A 21,384-nucleotide genomic window follows, 5' to 3' on the forward strand; every position below is an offset into this window, starting at 1 on the left:
CCTGTCCAGGTCCCTCTGCAGAGCCTTCCTACCCTCGAGCAGATCAACACTGCTGCCCAACTTGGTGTCATCTGCAAACTTACTGAGCGTGCAGTAGGGGGTTGTTGGGGTTTTCTTGTTTTGTTTTGTTTTGTTTTTTTAACTGATGAACTAATCATTTCACATTAAATACCATTCCCTTTTAGAAGGAATTAATGCTGAGAGATAATGTCATCCCACAAAATACTTTCAAAGTTTCTTCTCCTTCTTTTGACTGCTTTAGCTGCAAGTGTTTGAGTTCCATCCAAAAGATTTTTGCTGTTTTTACAGTCTATATTAGCGTTAAAAACATTGGTATTTTGTTATTAAGTACCAGTTGCACTGAATGATTTGTTCAGAGTGCCACACTGGAGGAAGAACTGCAGATTTCCTTCCACTTCCTACACACAAATGAGTTTTCCTCCTCCAGCGTAATGGTGTTAGAAACAGGGATGCTGGCAGAGACATGGTGCAATGGAACTCTGCTAGGCCATATCCCAACAACATCAGGTGGAGAAATTCGCTGGCTGCTCTCTTTGGGCTGCAATAGGAAATCTGGCAGCATTTTTCTCTCCTTTACCAAAAAGGGGACAGGGTTGGCTTCCATTGTATTTCCAAAAAAAAAAAAAAAAAAAAAGCCTTCAGGACTAACTCAGCTACATTATTTCTACATACGCTCTTGGCTGAAGACTGATGATTTATCACCTTGAGTGAAAGCAATTTTCGAAGATTAGGAGAAAGTTATTTCCTATTACAGGCACAGAGGATATGTGTGATGTATATAATATAGGAGGTATAAATTTATATATAATTTTTCAGACCGTCTGCTTGTGATGGTGTCCATTTACAATATTGCTAGCTTCTTGCTATTCAAAGTGTTTTTAATGGTACACCTAGTCTTGCTGTCTCCAAACAAAAAAAGTGTTCCTGAAAGTAGGAGAGAAAGCACTCTTTCATCCCTCTATAGTGACAGCAACTAAAGAGATATAGCACTTTTTGCCAGACAAAACTACGTTTATGGGAAAATGGCAATAGTATACTGTTGTCATTGTTATGATGAAGCAAGTCTCCATTTTCAATTTAAGCTGCAAGCATTAAAAGTGCACATAAGAATAGCTCACCATCCTGCCTTGGTGTTTTGTTTTTTTCCTTGATTATATCTTCAGGAAGAATTAACATTTTGATACAACATTTGTTCATGGATTTGCAGTGGTTAAATCAATAGTTAATGAGGTTCGTCGTATAATTTGAGCTTGTAGTTTGTTTATGCTAGACCAACTTTATCCATACTCCAAACAAATTATCTCTTATAATCACCAGCCTGAAGATAAATCTCTAAATGTTTTTCTGATGATAGTGCTGTGGTTGGCAGGTGTTAGAAGTGCCTCCCAGGGACAAAGATTGAAGATGGGCTTGTTCTCACAAATCCTTCAGGCGAGGTTGTTTAGCTTTCTATCCTGTCATCTGCAGAGGAGCCTTGTATGGTGCCCTGCTAATGAAATCTAATAGGCAAAGGTCATATATCTTTATGAAGAAAAATGCAAAGCTGGTGAGTGATAAATGTGCTCCATGGGGTTCAATGGACGATGCTTAGCGATAAAATCCATGTTTAAACTGTTTCAAACAGCTTGGCATATCTCTGTTTTTTGTGCCTCAACTACTTTTTATAACAATTCTCATTACTGGTGATGGGATTAGATAAATACAAAAATAGTTGAATACGCATGCAAAGTTGTCTATGTAATTAAAGAAATAGGTGGGGACTTTATGTGGGTAATTATTTTTCAGTATTCATAGCATAATGAATAAGATGGCTCATATGAAAGTACATGGCAGTATTGTATTTAAATTTGAAAGCTCTATGGGCTAGCAATAGAAGCATATTAGCTAGTGTGAAGATGTGAAGATTTAGATCGATTCTAGCATCAGTTGTAAATAAAAAATGCCTTTGTCAAATGTCAAAATATAAAAAAAAAAAAAGAATGGAAACAAAACAGGCTGGCATAAAATTGCAGATAGAACTTCTAGAGAATGCAAGTCAGTGCCTTTAAGAAATTGCTAATCTGAAGTTAGAAAAAAGAATGGACAAAACAGGCTGGCATAAAATTGCAGATAGAACTTCTAGAGAATGCAAGTCAGTGCCTTTAAGAAATTGCTAATCTGAAGTTAGAAGGAATTAAATAAACCAGATATTGTTGAATCACTGCTGTTTTTTGAGAAGTTACCAGTTCATTTGCTATAGTTATACTGCTGAGCTAAGAGACAGTTCAATAAATCAACTCAGGCTTGATGGATTCTACAAACCATTGCAATGAGTGTGTGGAACAGGAAAGAAATCTCTTAGTATTCCCTCTTTGACAAAAGGGTATGCAAAGAGCCTGAATGGATGAATGGTTGATTAATTTTGCCACAAATTTTCTTGACAGGCAGAAATGTGTTTTTGCGTTACCATGTTTGCATGGGAATTATTTTGTAAGGTATGAATTATTACATATAAACTTACACCTGAGACTTAGCTGGCTAAAATAGACAGCTCCTGGTCAGTATATATATGGTTGTGATGCTTCTTACGTTTTAATTCATCACTCTGACAAGTCAGCCTTTTGCTTGTTACCACTTGCTAATCAGTCAACAGTGAAATCAAATATTGTATGTGATTAAATGAACCTTGTAACTGAAGTGGTAGGCTATGTCTTTTTCAGTATTTTTTAATTGATTTACAAGTTATGTAAAAATCAGATGGAAGTTCTTAACCTAGGGTCAGAAAGCAGAATAATATCAAGGAGAATAAAAAAGTGTATCATATGCTATGTCCACATGGCCTATTGATTAGTAAGACACAAAAATAGTGTTTCTCCTCTAAGTTTCTGAGGTAAATAATGTGTTACATTGTATATACTACACTGTACTTTAGTATGGAGATTTTTCCTTTTCATTTTGTACGTATTTTGTACAGGTGATATTTGCTTATAAATGTGCTGCTTAAGCAGGTCCCTGGATTCCTTTACTTTTAGGCTTTGGATACGCATACCTGTGGTTTAAAAATAAGAGACTTTCCTTTCCATGCAGTTCGCTCCAGAAAAATATGTACATAACTTCAGCCGTTAAAATGACCTGGAGGGAGTACATCTTAACATAGTGCAAGTACATTTCTCTGTACTTCCCTACTTGCAGCAAAAGTCGTGCTGTTAGGGTAGCAAGTTTTCTAGTTTGTCCCTTTAATTATTTTACAGAGGCAGAGTTTTAAAGACACACTTGAAAAAGGAGGTGGCATTTAAGCCTTTATACTTGAAAATCATATCTATATGTTTTGCTGTATTTTGTATTTTTAACAACTCCAAACTACTTATCCTTCAACTGCCAAAAATTATGAAAAATGGCAGCTTTATCCTTATCAGTCACAATTTTCTTATTACAGGAAACATCCATTAAGAATGAGACAAATTACAAGTGCTTTGAATTTCTTCCCTTGAAGGTGGAAATAAAGAAGTGCTTTCACCTTTATCTCACTAGACTAGATGATGTACATCCCTTCTTTGATTCCTGTGCTGCTGTGAAACCTTTTTTCTTCTAGATTTTGTGGTCACGGCCATCTAATATTATCATGTCGTTCCAGCGCACACCACAACAGTATGCACACCATTACCTATGTTTGTTTTTGTCTTTAGGCTATGCACTTAATGTTTATCTCATGCAGTAGCGGCAGCACCTTCACAGGACTTCCTCTCCAGCCCTTCTGATCTATTACATTCTTTGAGTGTATGTGCACAGACCCCACCAACACCAGGGAGCATTTTTGACTGTGGTATTTCAGGCAGTTAGTTGTGCACCTCAGTAGTCAGGGGAGGCTGCCTTGCTTATGGATAAGAATTTGTGTTCCTTCAGGTGGGTGGCAGTGATGGCCGCTGAAGGCAGGTATTCCAGCCAGAGGAAGAATGTTCTAAGCTAAATGGGCCATTATGATATCCTTATGTTACATGGATATCATAATGTCTCTTAAGATTCATGGAGACGCTGAATTCAAAGCTGTCTCAGCTAGCTCTGAAAATGTAGAATAATGGAACTGAAGTTTGGCTGTTTACCTGAGCAACTTTTTTTTTTTTTTTTTCTTTTTAATTTTATGGATCAGTCGAGGCTTTCCAGTCTTTCCTGTGTGCTGTGCTAAATACATATAGAACATGGTTATCTTTATAAGTTCTAGCTAAACACAGATTAAAATGGACAAGCCTGAATTTGAATACACAGAATTTGTACTTCTATCAAGTGCAAGAAAAACTTGTTTAGCTGTAATCTCAATTCATAAAGAGTAGATCGTTGTTAAGACACACTATCATAAAATGTACCAGTGCTGTAGAAAAGGCACTGTTTCCAGTGTGAAACTGGCTAAACACACTTTCGTTGAACAAAGCATGATAATTTCTTTTATTATGGATGAATTCTTCTTTCTTCTTTGCTTTATTTTTTTTAAGTTATTCTGCATTTAATGAAAATAGACTGTAAAAACACAGCCATCACCTATAGAAGGGGAGTGAGATCAGTGCTAAACAGGCATTCATCACTTTATTCTATACGCAGTGTTTCACAATGCTATAGAATTTCCTCTTTAAATTTCCTTCTAAGTTAAGCTCGGGATGCCTAAAGTTAAACGTAAGGTGTGACTGGGGTCTCCATAGAGCAGGGTAGCACAAGCTCTCAGATGCCCATTCTCCTGCTCTTCAGTTTAGGACCTAATACCTATGTCTCTTCAGAAACTTTAGACAGCAACCCAAAGAAAGAATTAGCTGCTATTTTTGTTCTTTTCAGAAGACTGGTAACTATCGGTACAGCAGAGCTGCTATTTGGTAGATTGAAATACACAACAGAAAAATGCAATCTTTACTTACAGAAAAGATGGTGAATTTTGTATAGAGCATTTTCACCAGTGGTGTTGATACAAAAAAGAGGTAAAATAGTGAATATACTTGTCTGTGTTTCTGGAGTCTTATAAACACCATACTGTTTACACTGTTTTTTCCATTTTTAGTGACCTTACCTGAAAACTTTTATAAAAAATTGAGTCTTTTTCTGCTTTTTTGCCTTTTTTTTTTAAAGGAGGGGGCTTCTAGTAATTAGCTGGATTTACAACAAATGGCACACAGACTGTTAGCTCTGCATGTGTGCTATAACATTGGTGTTTACCCTATTATATTGCAATTTAAGTATGTCATAAAGTTTTATCAGTGATCACATAGAAATAAACTGGAATTCAGAAATACTGACCATGAAATATTAAGAGAATACAGTGTGAAGCAGTAGGTATCGACTTTTGTATTGTGATAATTGCTTTGGTTGTGAAAATTGTAATGGGATACAGTGATATTCCTCATTTATATTTTGTGATGGTTGGGTATTTTTAGCAAATGAGTTGTCAGCAGAAAGGCTTCATTAGACCCATCAGGGTATCTGCCCATGAATAACGAATCCCAAACTGTACTGACAGTTTCCTTGAGCCAAAATGATGGAGCACCTCTGACAAAAGCCATATTGTGCTCTCCATGTGACGAGTGTGAAGAACAAAAGAGACAGTTTGTTCTTAATTTGGTCAGGTTAATATTGACACAGTTAGCTTAGAAGAATCAGAAGTGTGTGTAATGTACATTTGCAGTGATCACTTGGGTAATTGGCTGTTGGCTTCATGAATCAGAAAGTGTTGCTAGAGATGGAGAAGTTACAAATTCTCTTTCGATATTTCTTGGAGATTTCCCTTCTTTTAAAGGATCATCCATGTTTGTAGTGGTGTTAATTATTCAATTAACAAAAGAGGTTCCTATAAGAAAATGGAGTTTCAGAGAAAGAAGTTTCACAACAATATACAGCCTACATAAAATGGTATTTCTCAACAGAAATACATAATAACTGAACAGTTCATGTTCAAAAATCCTTCAAAAGTCTGTGGATTTCTTGAACTTTCTCATTCTGTTTAGCCAGATGATAAAAAAAAATTGTCATTTCAGAATGTTCACCATGTTGTTATGTTGTAGCATTGTATAAAATATTTATATGCATTAGACAAAGCAAATGCACAATTTTATGACAAATGCTAAGACACTAAATTTCTCCAGTATTAATATTGCTGTTAACTATGCATTTGCATTGCATTTGCAGAATATATTTACTACTAGATTCTATTTATTTCAAGTATATTACATTTCAAATATACTTACAGTCCATTTTTTTATTATAGGTTACTTAGAGGGCATTACGACAACTAATAATGTTTAGATATGCTGTTTACCTGCTGTACACTATGTAAATATTAATTAATATTTAAGACAGCACATACTAATAAAGTAAGGAAAAGTAGTATAAAAATGAATAGCTGACTGACCTTTGTCATGGTTTGGCTGTATGTCAGTGTATTTCCTACTATATTAATTCATCAACAGCATATTTTACAGTGCTTGTAATTAATTTGGGATGTAGCAGCTTAACTGTTGAAATCATTAGCATTTTTTTATTCCTGAAGGAAATGTTTTATTTTCTGTTAATGTTTACAATACATGCAACATTCTCGTTGTTTATTTAGGTTAGCAAATTTGTGGAAGAGTCCATATGTCTACCATGTCTTTTAATATATAGTCTTTGGTAATTTACAAGAGTTTCTTGTTTGCAACTGTTTTTATTTATTTGAATGTTTGAATGCTTGTGAAGGGAGTATCTGAATTGTGTTGTTGGTACTAGTTTAAAAGAGTAAACTTTATGGATGTTAATTAATGTTATAATTAATAATATATTTAATGTTATTAATACTATTTATTAACATTAATGAAATTACCTTTGCTTATTTTAAAATTAATAATTTATATTTTGATTAATAGTCCAGTCAACAAAAAAAATTGATGACATAGAGTCATGATGCTGTAAGACATGTAATCTGATCTTGCTTTTATTCAATAGTTTAGTCAACAGCATTTTCCAGCAAATTTAGTCTTTAACCTATTCTTTTAACGAGGTCTGTTTGCCTTGTGTTTCATTTCTGGATGCACTTAGTGAAGTAACAACTTAAGAGAAACATTTATTGTTGATAAATAAAATGACTGTTTATGGAAAAATTGAGTAACACGTCAGGTATTATTTTAATATTAATTGTTGCTTAGTAATAGTAATGTGAGAAGCTTGTATCTTATTCCTCATGCCACAGAATGAATAGGGTCTTGGGTTTTATACCTTTGCTGAATAATGACTTTTTTGTCAGAAAGTTTTCTCATTGACAGGCTATGGGGAAAAGTAATAAATGGGGTGTGATCAGCATCATTTTGCTTGACTTGGACTGTGTTCTGACGTGCCTTAATGACTTCCTCAGTGTTATTGTTGATTGGATGTCACTGTAAAACATCTCTTGCCCTCTTGCACTTTTAAATCCTCAGATAATTTGCATGCTTTCTTTAAAGATATTTTCTTTCAATGTGGTGTATGGTGCTGGCACACCTAAACCCATTCCCGCGCTGCTCTGAGCAGCCTCTCATCAGTTGATAGTGTTTTGCACCAGGCGACGATGATCCATTATGATCCCAGTGAGAAAAGCATGTGAACTCTGGGAGGTATCTTTTAAAACACTGTTTATTAGAGCTAACATTATAAGGAGAAAACATTATAGATAATCCTACATCCATTTAGGTGCTGGGAACCCTGAGGGATGTAGCATTGAATAAGCCTCCAATCCATGCACAGCATGCTGGAGACACCCTGTTCATAGAAGAGATTTCCACCTTTTGGTCATTTTAGCTATTAAAGGATTTTCTTACAAGGAAACAAGTCCATTCCTCATTTCTACTGTCAAACAGAAAGGATGTTCATATGAGAACTTGTTGCTGCACTTTTAGATAAAGGCAAGGACACACAGGTGATGTAATTGCTAGTACCAAGTGGATGCTGCCTGCAGGCTTCTCTGGTACAGTTAGCTGGCCAAGTTTATTCTGCGCCCAGGGAATATGTGTAGCACAACACAGCCCAAAGGCCAAGCTGGATGTGAAGCACAGAGAAAAAAACATGTAGTACATAACTGATCTCCTTCTGCAGCTTATACCCAATGGAGAGGGACAGGTAGCCTGCTCAGAGTTAATCTTTGTGCTTCTCTCAGTCATCAACATGCTGAGAACCTCAAGAAGAAAAAATACACACTCTGAATAACAGTAAGTTTGAGAGCATGGAAGAAATGGAGAGAACCTCAAGTAGCTGGATCAGGTAATTATGTAGGTAGTACAGATCCATTATTGTTTATGTTAATGTGGCCCAATGTGAAGCTCTCCGGTCCAATTGCTCCACCAGGGATACGTGCTTGACAATTTCCCTGCTTACAGCAGCAGGCTACTGGGTCACCTGCTGCTATAGCAATTCCTCAGCGTTGCTCTTGATCGTATGACGTAAGTTAGCAAAAAACAGGGCACAGGGCAAATTCAGATTTTAGCACCTTCAGGGGCTTTACCGTGGCCATTTATATCTTTAGTTCCTGCTCTGACTGGTAGTATTGACCTTTCATTGTATGGCATTTGGTGCCACACCCTTGATGTGGTAACCGTTCCCACCAACAAACAGCTGCTAGCATGTGAACATTGTATCTTGTTCTATTCTATTCATGGTCTTGCTCTATGAGGCCCTAGTGGTCCTTGGCTTTAAACTCTAAAAATATACCTCTGATTGCCCTACATGCACATATTGACTCTCCAGTTGGCCATGGTTGTGACAGGGGAGTTTTCCCTTGCCATGTAGGCAGGTTAAGAGGTTCCTCCCTCAAAACACTGCAGAAAGCAGGATTTTTGGCACTCCCCAACCTACCACTTTGTGAGTGCCAAATGCAGGCTGAGATGATCGCAGATATTATCTTGGTCAATGTCACTTTCATGAGGCTTCCAGTTCAGTCACGTGATTTTAACAGAAAATTTCTAATTCCTTGCATTTTCAGCTGATATAAGCAAAATAGAAGATAAAGTATCATGAGGCTTGAAGGCTGGACATTTTTTAGAATGTTCATTTATTTACCTTATGTACCTTATGTATAAAACACCTTGCAAGACTAGATCCTTGATTGGTCCATGTCCTTCCCTGGGACCTCCCAATCTTCTTGAATTGGCTGTGAGTGGGTAACTGAGATAAGGAGTTATTGGGATTTTCAGATGGTTTTGAATCTGCTCTAGCTCAAATTTTTTATGCGAATAGATTTTAATTATTCCAACTGCAGTTAGGAATGGGATAACTGAAGTAACTTTTCCATGCTTAAGCACATTTTGGTACTTCTTCTAATATACCCAATACTTGAGTCTTCAGAACCCAGAAAAATGTTACGTGCAAACCTTATTCGCCATAATTCCTCACCATAACCCCCTATTCAGATTTCATATCTGAATGTCCACCAGTAAACTAACAGCTGACTTTTGTTTGTGCATTAATCTGCATGAATTTCACATAAAACTCATTTTTAGGTGCTATGTGAACATCAAAGTGGAACTTCATCTCTAATCTCGGAAAAGAATCTACTTCCAAAGCATTTGACAAACAGATTTTTTTGTTTTAAGTTTAACTTACAGGGAGGGAGACGCATTTTGTGGACACATTTGAGTAGATTAATAAATAGTATTTGTATATATGTAACCAAAACAGTAATTTATCAGGTAGGAGACAGATGCAGGGGAATAACATGCCAATCTGTGTATACAGTTGTGTTGTGTTCATGATGAACTGCTGTTTATTCAAGGCCAGTGTAGCTTGGCAGTATCAGAAGAACTATTAGCTAGAAGATGACAAAAAATTATCTCAAATATGAATAGCAGAAACATAAAGGAGAAAATAAAATTTCTAAGACTTTATTTACTGGCAGTTATCAGAACTAAGGACTGAAGAGAGACATTTATACTTTGTGCGTTATGTCCCCAGGTGAGAAAGAGGGATATGTGGTTTATGTTGCAAAATCTAGATAATTCAACATTGGGCTAGTTCAAGTATAAATAAGAATAGGAATGACAATTGCAGTGTTTACCTCCTACTTATTTGGTGTGGGGTGTGTGTTAAAATAAGCATGTTTTTTGAAACAAAGATGTTTTAAAAGTAGTTTGTCTTACTCTGTCCTTATTTCGGGGGGTTATTGTTTTGAAGACTTGCACAGAATTCAAAGAGCAGGAATAAAGGAATCTAAAGGAATAATCCATGGTAAAATTGTATACAATCATGTAACATCCTAATGGATACATATAAAGGGCTGCAAAATTAAGTTAGCACATGCAATTTCCTTTTAAGTGCTTGATTTTGCACCCCAATACTATTATTTTAACATCTATTATTTTAAATGAAATATTGACATGACAAATTTCATAAAATATTTTTATTTTTCTATCAAAAAAGGGGGTTTATTCAAGAAATAGCAGTAGCCCAATACTTTTAAGCAACCTTGCAATAGCAAATAGCAGGAACAATAAGAATTCTGTTTCAGCAGCGGTTTCAAGACGGCAAAACCTACACTTAGTATTTTAGCAATCTTCAGAAATAGAAGTCCATTACTGTGCTGTGAGACTGGTTCTTGATTTTTTTTACACACATAGCTGTTTTGACAAATGGAATGGAATTCTGTTGCCAGTTACAGACACTGATGCTTATTAATGTTTCTAGCTATTTTCGCCACAGATTTGGATGGAAAGAACAAGGAAAAGATGCTGACATTTCTTTTAATTTCTTACCGTATTGCAGGACTGCGTGTTACACAGGAGTCTCATTGGTGATCTGAAAGCATTCATAGATAAATATGGGTTTGATGTACTTGTCATTTTGGCCAACTGTTTGTCAGATGAGAAGCAAACAAAACGACAAATAGCGGTATACTCGGAAAACTTAGAGCTAGGCAATCAAGTAAGTACCTGGAAAAAGAATCAAATAATGTCTTTCCTGAAAAAAATGTTTTTTTAAAGTAGTATATACCAAAGTGTTGAATAATTAAGTAGGATCAAAAAGTAGCAACAGTTGACTGGCAACTGAGTAGCTATTTGAAATGGCTGCATTATTTATATGATGCAAAATAAAACATTGTGATATTTATGGTTGTTTCAGACCAGCCTAATAGAGAAAGTGTATGGTTGCAAGAAATACAGAAAAAGACAAGATTTTTCAATTTAAATAAAACAGAATGATCTTTTTTTTTTTACTAGTTTTGGCTTGGTTTTCTATTGTGATCTACACAAATGAGTCTTTGGCAGTGAGGGACGAGCAAACACATTGTAAATGGTAATGACCAGAACTCATCTATGTGTATGTTATAGCTAAAGAATTTAAGCTCTGAAATGAAGCCAAATTATTACTAGGATGTTCATTTATCCAAAGCCGGGTGCTGTCCACTGTTTTGACTATATTTGTCCCCAAATGGATGAAATCATCTCAATGGCAACCTTTTGAACCTTTTTCTCAGTCTTAAAAACTTCTGATTTTAGGGACAGGTGGCTAAATGACTCTATTGCTTTCAATGTCAATATAAATTTTTTTATTTTATGAATCTCATTATCCCATTCTAGAAATACTTTTCTCATGTACCCTCACATATTTCACTCAGATTTCTTAAGGCAACAACTAAACATTTATTTGGGTTTTCTTTTACTAATGAAAAGTGAACATGTAAGTCAAATGGTATAATTTCAAGTAAATATTCTGACCAATTATATAATACATATTTTGTATTGATCTTCTATTTTAACACTTTATCTATTTAGGGATCATAATAAGGCTGTTACAACGAAATGGCCAAGAAATAGATTAATAGGAATAGATAGGTATGGCTGTGTTACATGGTGAAGTAGTCAATATGTGCCTTTACGCCCATGGTTGCAATGGCTTTTGAAACATCTTATTTTTCAATAGATCTGCTGTGAATTAGAAGAATGTCAGAATCCTTGTTTGGAGCTGGATCCTCTAGAATGTGGATGTGACCAAATTCTCATTTATCATCAAGAAAATTCTTTGGTGACCTGTCATCAAATTTTTCTTCTAGTTAAGGAAGTTCTAAATAGAAGACAACCAGAAATGGTATCAAACAGTAGAACTTCTTCTACTGAAGCTGTTGCTGGAAGTGCTCCACTTTCACAAGGATCTTCTGGTATTATGGAGTTATATGGTTCTGATGTAGAACCACAGCCCAGTTCTGCCAATTTTATAGAAAATCCTCAAGATCTAAATGGATCTATGCAAGCCCATGTTGATGTTAATGTAGACCTTGTGAGTCCAGACAGTGGATTGGCTACCATTAGAAGCAGCCGGTCTTCCAAGGAGAGTTCTGTTTTCCTTAGTGATGATAGCCCTGTTGCAGAAGGTGCTGCTTCCCATCACAGTCTTCTGCCTGGCTTTGATTCCTATAGTCCTATTCCTGAAGGAGCAATAGCTGAAGAACAAAAACCTCAGTCTAGAGGCAATAGTGATAACTTTGATCTTTTCAATTTTGATCTAGCACCCGTGATTACAGCTCCATCCGAGTCATCTTCTCATTCTGTTGATTGTTCCCCAGCAGACGACTATTTCCTTCATAGTGATTCATCAGAAGGCCAACAACTCACTGTGCAGAAAGAACTTGATGAGGCAAACCTGTTAGAAAATGATGCAGCAACTTATTCAACTGACTTACTTATGACAACAAATGAGGAAGACAATTTAGCTGAATTTGATGAGAATCCAGGAGAAATGTGTGAGAAAACTTCAAATTTGATCGATTTAGTTGAAGGTGATTCTTCTTCACCAGAAATGTTGAAATCTGCTGATTCAAGAATTCCACCAACTCCTATGAACAGTCTTGTAGAAACTTCACCATTAGATAATGGGCAGCCTTTATTTTTCCCACAAGATGTCATAAAAAAAATTAATGAAATAGATGGCACAAATTATTCTCAGTCTCGTGTTAGATATGGGAGCTGGTGGGATGGCTTTGACCTAGAGTCCAGAAATGCTGATACATGGAGTTCAAGTGAGCAGGAATCTGTATTTCAGAGCCCTGTCTTATGGAAGGATTGTAAAGAAAGTCCCTTGCTACGAGAACATATTGATAGAAGAGCCTCAGATTCTGTATTCCTCCAAAAACAGCCAAAGCAAATGGAATACATGAGAGCAGGTCTGTGGGATAATCAGTTTAAACAAGATAATTGGAACCACGAGAATCAAGAGAAAAACAGTGAACATTCGTGTTTGCCAACTGCTTCTTTAGAGGAGAAAAAGCAAGAACCGGAGAGCTTTACTGACCCATGGAAGGTCAGTCAGCCGACCCCTATGATGTCAGATGCATGGTGTAGTGGTGAAGGGAAAGGTAGTCAGCTAGCTGGAGACTCTTATGAAGTCTGGACTAAGTTTGATGCAGGAGATATTGCTAGATCCTCAGAAAATGTATGGAACATGCCCAAACGGGACAGACAAAAAAAATCAGTGAATATTCCTGAGGAATGGCCCGTGTCAAAAACTAGTTTATCAGATTCTTCAGAAGTCACAGTGGACAATGAGACTGAAAATCCACCTATCCAGGTATCTCCAGAAGCCTGGGATAAAGAAAAATATTATTCAGTAGAAGAATATGGAAAATCTGAAAATACAAATTCTGTTTTCAACAATATGCAAAATAATTCCAAACTGCAAACAGAGGAAAAAACTGTATTTGGTGATCCTAAACATAGACCAAAACAGTTTGAAAATATAGAGACCTGGAATATGTATGACAAAAACATCAAGAAAGAAGTAACAGAAGTAGTGGTGCCATGGGAGGATACCTTTTTGTATAAACACTCAGATCTTAGTTCATCAAACATAGGTGAAGATTTAGTTGTTTCTCCACCAGACACCAATTATTCAACATCTGATTCATATATATCACCTACATATGTGGAAGACGAAAGAGAAAATGAGGACAAAGATTTTGATGAAGAAACAGTTATTGATAAATTGATAAACCCAAATTTGTCTGAGCCAAAAGGACTTGGGAAAGCAAATCAGGAACCATTATCTCCTAGAAACATGCCTTTTTCAAGTGCCGGAAACACAGACATCTGGAACGCTCCCCTAAATAATGTCACCCAGTTACAAGAAAGAAATTCTGAAATTACTGCTCTTTCTGCCTCTGCTAAACCTTTCCTTAATTCAGAACAAACAGCTAACCAATGTTTTTCAACTGAGATACATACCAGTGAAAATAATTTTTCTATATCTGAAAACAGAAAAATAACACCGGTATACAATCAAACAGTGAATGACTTATCACCACCACAGAACGAATTAAATACTAGACAGACTGCAGCTGAAAATGTAGAAACAGTGAGCAGTGTTCCTGTAGAAGACACAGACACATCTACAGCAACTTCAGACACTGGGAATGGTTTGGATCTGAAAATATGTGACTTAGGGAGTGAGATACTTAGTAAGAAGGCAGCACAAAACACTGCTTATGTTGATGAAAAGCTGGATAGTCAGGATTCAGTGCAGCAGCCAAACTCGTGGAGTTTACAGAGTGAGCAGGGTTGTGAGGATGGCTGGGACAATGCCATTGTCATCTCTCAGGAAGAAAAAGAGGAATATAAAAGCACAGATGAGACAAGTGGACAGCAAATGATTAGTGACATTTGTAATAAACCACTGCAAGAGGACAGTGAATCTTCATGTAACGCAGATTCAGAAGAAAACATGTCAACAACAGAAGTTCCCAGCTCCCCAGAAAAAATGAGGAATAGTGTTAGTTGGGAAGCGTTAGTCACAGAGAATGAGTCATTTTCCAACCAAAGTAATCCAGTTAGTCAGGAAGAGAGGAAAGACTTGTTGCAGAATAATGCAGAATCTTCTTCAAGTACTTCTGAGGAAGGCAGAAATTATCAATCTTTTGATGACTCCAGACCACAAAATTACAATTATAGTGAAACATCACAGCTGCTTTCTGAGAAAGCTGAAAAGGAGACTACAGTGATAGAGGATGCAACAAGTCCTGAGATGGAAAGTATCTCTGAAAGTTCTGATAAAGGTAGTGATAATCCTGAAAATAATTCTTCTAAAATGCCTGGAAGCTCAGGCATCTGGAATGACTCTGGAAAGAGTGCTTGTCACCTAGCCACATCAATTCCTTTGATGAATGAACCACGAGAAGTGCTGGGAGAAGTGAAAGGGAGTGTACGTGAAGTGGTTCCTAACCATCCAGGCATTTGTAATTCTGAGTTAGTATCTTTCAAAAATAGCTCAGAACTGAACAGCACTCCTGAAAAGTCTTTCACAGATGAGTTTAAAAAGAGTCCTCCTTCTGGATATGTCAGAGTTCCTGACATCACAGATATGTCTGTGGTGGAAAATTCATTTTCATGTGAAATAGGTTCTGGGAGAAATGAAAACTCTGAAAATTTAGAACCTGCCAATAATGTTTGTGGAGAGCCATGTGTAATACTTAATGACAGTTTTCCCCAAACTACTTGGAATTCACAACCATGTGAAGATTTGCAATCTCCTGGAACAAGTCCTGAGGCAAGTGAAGTCCTTGAAATGGCAAACACCACAAGTAGCCTTTCAAAGGATATACAGATCAAAAGTTATTTGGAAGAAGATAATGCGTGGAGTGATTCAATAAATGATTATGTACACTCAAGTGGAACAAGTCCTGATTTAAGTGATGGATCTGTGAACGTGTGGGGTGACCTTCCAGTTGCCAGTCATCACAAAAGAAGTAGGGATATGTGGGATATTAAAAATAATAAAAACCTTGAAGATGCTTGTAAAAGGACTGAATTTGGGAATGAATGTGAAGGAGAACTTGAACCAAGCACTGAACAGAACAAAGTTCCTAAAAGCTTAGATTTTTGGAATGCCCATGTAGATGATGATACTGTATCTTCTTTATCAAGTCCTGACATAAATGAGGATTCAGAGAATTCAGAGGCATGTCCAGAAGTTATTCATGAAGATTCCATGTACGAAAACAAACAGAACAAAGCATCTGAAACTGGAGAGGATTATGCTCAATCCAATGCAACAGGTCCTGAAGCAAATGAAGACGGTTTAGATGGAAAAACTAAGGTGGGAGAGGAGGTCCAGGTAGGCATCTTCAATGAAAATCCCGAAACAATTAAAGCTGGGAAAGTATTGCAGGAGGACTTGACTATAATGGAGCGAAATGAGACTTCTGAATATTTAGGTCACTGTGAAACACTTCAGAAAAAAGTCCAAGTGAGTATTTTCAGTGAAAAAACAGGTATCGGAGAAGACTCATATTTGTATCAAACAAATGAAGATACGACACTGACTTTTCCTGTTGGTGATAAAGAAGAGTATTCTTCAAAAGCTGTAGATATGTGGAGTATGTCATTGGAAGCTGATTTAAGAACTGATCCAAAATCCACAGTAGGATCATTTGGTTTTCCAGATGACAGTTCAGAATGGTGGAATTCACAGTCTTCTGGAGAAAAGCAAGTGGAAGATCAGTACTCTGTTTCAAGTCACTCTGCAACAAACCAGTTAACAAATAGTAAGGAGGACTCCTGGGGATCAGCTTCACAAGATGAAGAACTAACAGAAGCACATTTCACTAATGCAAGTAATGATGGAAATCAGCCTTCCTCCCTGTACTGTGATGAAAAAGAAAATGAAAGGCTAGTACATCCTATGAATATTCCTGATAGTAAAATAAATCAAGACACTGTGCAGTTCAAACAATTTAATCCTTTCATACTGGATAAAGAAGAAAGGGGCTTGAAAGAGCAGTGGTTTCCTACAGATGAGGAAGATCAACTGACTCCACAGAATCCTTTTTCGGATGGGGAACGAGGTATGCCAGATACATCAGTTCAAGAAATCACTGTACTGGATCTACCAAAAGACAATGAGGGAAATGCAAGTCTCATTCCTCAAGAACAACAGCGGGACACCTGTGAAAGATTAGAAGTGTGCAACTCCCTGCCAGGTGCTTTCACTGTAGAAGACTTATCTTTTGAAATGACAGAGAAGTCAAGTCCAGGGTGGAGTATATTAGTTCCCCAAACTGCACTTATCCCAGATATTTTACAGCGTAACACACAAGAAAGTGATCAGCTGTTTTCAATGGAACCTGACCTGTGGACTAATGCTGAGCAGACTGTCACTTTGAAATCAGATGGTGAAAATCCTGATATATTAAGTCACTGTGACCAAGACAATAGTTCAGAGACATCAAGCAGTCCTGACCTGTGCCAGGAGTATGAAGCTAAGCATGCCTTTATCCCATCTTCTCAGATTGGGGTGGAGCCTGAAGACAAAGATAGTCAGCCAATTCACGCATGGTCAAATATGAGTAAAGAGGCAGATTTTGATTCAAAATGTCAATTAGTAATGCAGAAGGTAGAGACACGGTCTGAAAGTGGTAGCCCCCAGGACTATGATCAGGGAAAGACCGATGAAACCTATCAGCTAATCTCTTCTAATACTCAGGAGCCTCCTGAATTTGCAATTTTGGAAGAATATGGTCTAGAAAATAAACTTGTTACTGACCCAATTGAGTCGGTTGAAATTACCAATGAAGTTTTAGAAGTTTCATCCTTAGATCTGAAAGACACGTTCCATGAAAGTTTTACTCCTGCAAGCCATCAAGGAACACCAACTGATACAGCTCAAATAGTGACCTCCCAAATGCATTTGGTTCCCATGGATTTCACTCTACCTGATAGGGCAGAACAAAGCTTAAAAGAAATTAGGGCCTTGGCTGAAGTTGGAAAATGTTCTGGCATTGACCATACAGCAATAACTGGTGATGAGCTAGACATGTCAGAAGAATGTGTGGACGAATCTGAGAGAGGGGTAGAACATAACATCAGGAACACATCGGTGACTAATGTCCCGGCAAGCACGTCTGGTGGCATGAACATACTGGCAGTAGTAGGCAGTGAAGCAGCAGAAGAGGAATCAAAGGATAAACAGCTATTATTTCCCAAATCCTTTCTGCCTGGTGGTAATGAAGGCCATGAATCTGATTCAAATAATGAACTGGTTGATGACATAGCAAAAGAATCTGAAGATGTAATTGAAAATGTTGTTCCTGTGTTTAGGGAAGTGCCCAGTGACCAGTCACCAGTGGTGTGTACTCCACCATCCTACGTATCTTTTGATGCTGAACCTTCTGACAGCAGAGAGTGTGCAAAGGATGAGCTCTTGTTACAGCAGCCTTTTTTTGACAGTGTTTCTTTGGAAAAACCTTTACCACTGCCAACTCCTTCGGAAGGTGCAGAAGGCATCCTAATGACCAAAGACGGCAGCATTAAAGATCAGTTGTCTGACACATCCACAGAGTGCCTTCAGGAAAATCACACATCAGTACCTTCACTCTCCGAGCCTGAAGTAACTCTAGGAGCTTCTGGGATTTCAATAGGAAAATCTGAAGCAGAAACAACTGACCTTGACTCACCGCCAGGTGGAGATAAAAGATCACCTGATGGTAAGAAAGTCTGCTTTCCAGAGCAAGTTCATAGGACAAAGAAAGAAGGAAATGTCTGGAGTATTGCTGCTGAATGATGAGGCTTTGAGTGAAGTTTGAAGTTTGTGTGTCTCCCTGATGTACAAAACTCTTGTACTTTGGGAAGACCTCTAGCATCACCCTTCTAGACAGATCTAAAGCTTTTAAACATTGAAGTAAGAACATTATTTCTGTTGTTTGTACAGGGCCTAGCATATGGGACACTGAAACATTTCTCCCTTAGGAATGATTACAGTGTTAATGTATAATCTTTAACAATTATAATGATGATGATGATATTATAAAATTCAAGTACACATTAACAGAGCAAAGCAAACTGAGAAGAGCATTATCTCACTGTACTGATTTAAAGAAATCGTGGTGACTGAAATAGTAATTCAAAAACTAAAAGGAGTTTCTGTTTGCCTGTTTTTTTAGAAGCTGGCACTGACTCCCTACTTCGTAGGGAGAATAAGCTGAGAAATTCCTCTAAGAGCCGTGAACTGAGAAGTACAGAGGGTAAGGAAGATGTGAGGATGCAGGTGTACCAAGATCTAACTTCACTGGAGATGGATTATATCCTTGTTACTGAGGAAGAAAATATACCTTCAATGAAAGATACCCTTGAAAGAAATGAAAGTGATTTTGCATTTCAAGAAGCTAAACAAACAGAATCTCATGAAGGCTCTTCACCAGGCTCCTTGGATACCTTTCAGCCAATCTCCATTACAAATGAAAGGGAAGATCACTCTGTTTGTGGGACTGAATGGGACTCTGCTCACTTAGAAGAGAAAAGTTCTGTTGTGCCTCAAAAACTGGATCATGAAAGGAGATCACAGGAAAGCTGTGGGCAAGATGAGGGCTGGATTATATTGGGTGAAAATGAAGTCAGTGACATATCACCTGAAGAAATTTCTGCCGAGTCAGAGATGCCAAAATCAGGGTCTGGACATTCTGGCGAAGAACCAGCAGCCGTTGTAGCACAGGAATCGATTCTTGACATTCAGGCAGAATTTCAAGTAGAAAATCCCCTTCAGAAATCTTTTGAACATGAGGGCTGTTCTCCTTCAGACAGCCTGACTACTGAGGATGAGAGTTTGAGCATCGCAGGAACACATGTGTTGCAGGTGGTTGCTGGTGATGGTGCATGGGAAGCAAATTCTCAACAGAGACTCGGAAAGAACATAGCAGCAGAACAAGAAATGAAGGAGGAAACAGTGCTTCTCAACAATGAAAGAGAACAGAGTCAAAAATCAGGGTAAGGCAAAACCAACCTGTTTCCTTTCAAGAGCTTCTGTTCACTTGTTATCAATGTTACCAAAGTGTATGATGTTATGAATAGATGGCAGGACTTTCAAGTCCGAATTACTACTTATATTGGCATGATTTAAGTATCACTATATTCCTCCCTTTGTAAAAAGAGAGTCTTGGTTCTTGGTTGCTTGATGAGTCAAATTAGGATTGTTTTGCAATGCAGGAAGCTTGTAAGGCCACTTCCCTGCAGGAATAAGTCCATCTTCCTTCTATGAAGTCCCATAGACTTCATAATCTACCTTTAAATCTGAAACAGATGTGGCCAGGGAACGCAGGCCAAAGCCAGGTACTGATGGTATTGCCAGTCCAGATGCAATGCCAGTGATGAGATTATGGAGGGATTGAAGTGAAGTACTATCTCTGCCTAATGCAGAACTGCTGGGAAGGAAGATAGGAGGCAGTTGAGGCCCAGGGTCAGAAAAAGGTTCTGCTTATAGAGGAAAGAAAAGGATGATGGAAAATTATGGTCTCTGTGGTTAATAACACTGTAAAAACATCACCTTCTGACTGCTGTCAGAAACAGGATACTGAGCTACACAGACCTTTGTCTGACCCAGTACGTCTGCTTTTATTTTCTTAAATATTCTTAAATTCTATTAGGAAAAGGTTCTTCACTGAGAGGGTGGTCACTCACTGGAACAGGCTCCCCAGGGAAGTGGTCATGGTACCAAGTCTGTCAGAGTCCAAAGAGCAACTGGACGATGCTGTTAGTCATATGATTTAATTTTAGGTAGTCCTGTGAGAAGCAGGGAGTTGGACTCGATGATCCTTATGGGTCCCTTCCAACTCAAGAGATTCTATGATTCTGTGATTCTGTTTCCAAGCTGTAGTCAGGTCAGAGCAGCATTTCTGTCTCTTTGGACTGGACTGGCAGTTGAGGCAGTATGAGTATATTTGCACCTGCAGATGGTGGTGTGCAGCCTCTGTGCTGACAGCATTACTACTGCCTGCTGTCTCTCTGCTGTGTCACCAGGTGGAGAGAGGGGTGACCCTCTTGGCTCCATTTACTGTAGTGTATTGGAGAGGGTGCTTCTGTTGTTGACTCCTCATCTTTTACAACCAGGAGGTTGTAATTGCTTCAGTGGACTTCTAGGGCAGCCCCAAAGATGCAAGTGTGGAAGTCTGACCTCATTTCTCCTGGGCATCTGCAACTTAACATGCTACAGTTTTACAAAGAGGAACCTGGCATTGCATTTATACAGTGAAATTCTTGTGAACAAGTAAAATAAACTTCCCAGTACAAATAAAACTAGGGGGTGTAACTGCTTTGTATTTGTTATTCCTTTTGAACTGCACTTACCCAAAAGAACATACGTGGTATGAAACATGTGGAAACATATTGTTTGTGTGAAATGCAAGACTGATTTTTTACTTTTTTTAAAGTTTCTCCCAAGCAGTTGTCAGTTCAGTGTAGAATGCACATCACATTCATAACTTGTGTTACCAGGTTTTAACTGTGTCCTGGTTTCAGTTGGGATAGAGTTAATTTTCTTCCTTGTAGCTGGTACAGTGCTGTGTTTTGGATTTAGGATGAGAATAATGTTGATAACACACCCATGTTTTAGTTGTTGCTAAGTTGTGCTTACACTAGTCAAGGACTTTTCAGCTTCCCA

The 21,384-nt window shown here is 37.7% G+C and overlaps 1 protein-coding gene across 1 annotated transcript in view; it reads left to right on the forward strand.

Moving 5' to 3' along the window:
- Positions 1-21,384, forward strand: part of PRUNE2 (prune homolog 2) — a 124,690-nt gene that overhangs the window by 48,445 nt on the left and 54,861 nt on the right. Inside the window, exons 8-11 of the mRNA XM_019473644.1 lie at positions 10,735-10,893; positions 11,893-18,439; positions 18,896-19,476; positions 19,585-19,715. Coding sequence (XP_019329189.1) covers positions 10,735-10,893; positions 11,893-18,439; positions 18,896-19,476; positions 19,585-19,715 — 7,418 coding nt within the window. The remainder of the gene's footprint in view (positions 1-10,734; positions 10,894-11,892; positions 18,440-18,895; positions 19,477-19,584; positions 19,716-21,384) is intronic.

Source organism: Aptenodytes forsteri, unplaced genomic scaffold (genome assembly GCF_000699145.1).
Source record: "Aptenodytes forsteri isolate BGI_AS27 unplaced genomic scaffold, ASM69914v1 Scaffold151, whole genome shotgun sequence".
NCBI lineage: Eukaryota > Metazoa > Chordata > Aves > Sphenisciformes > Spheniscidae > Aptenodytes > Aptenodytes forsteri.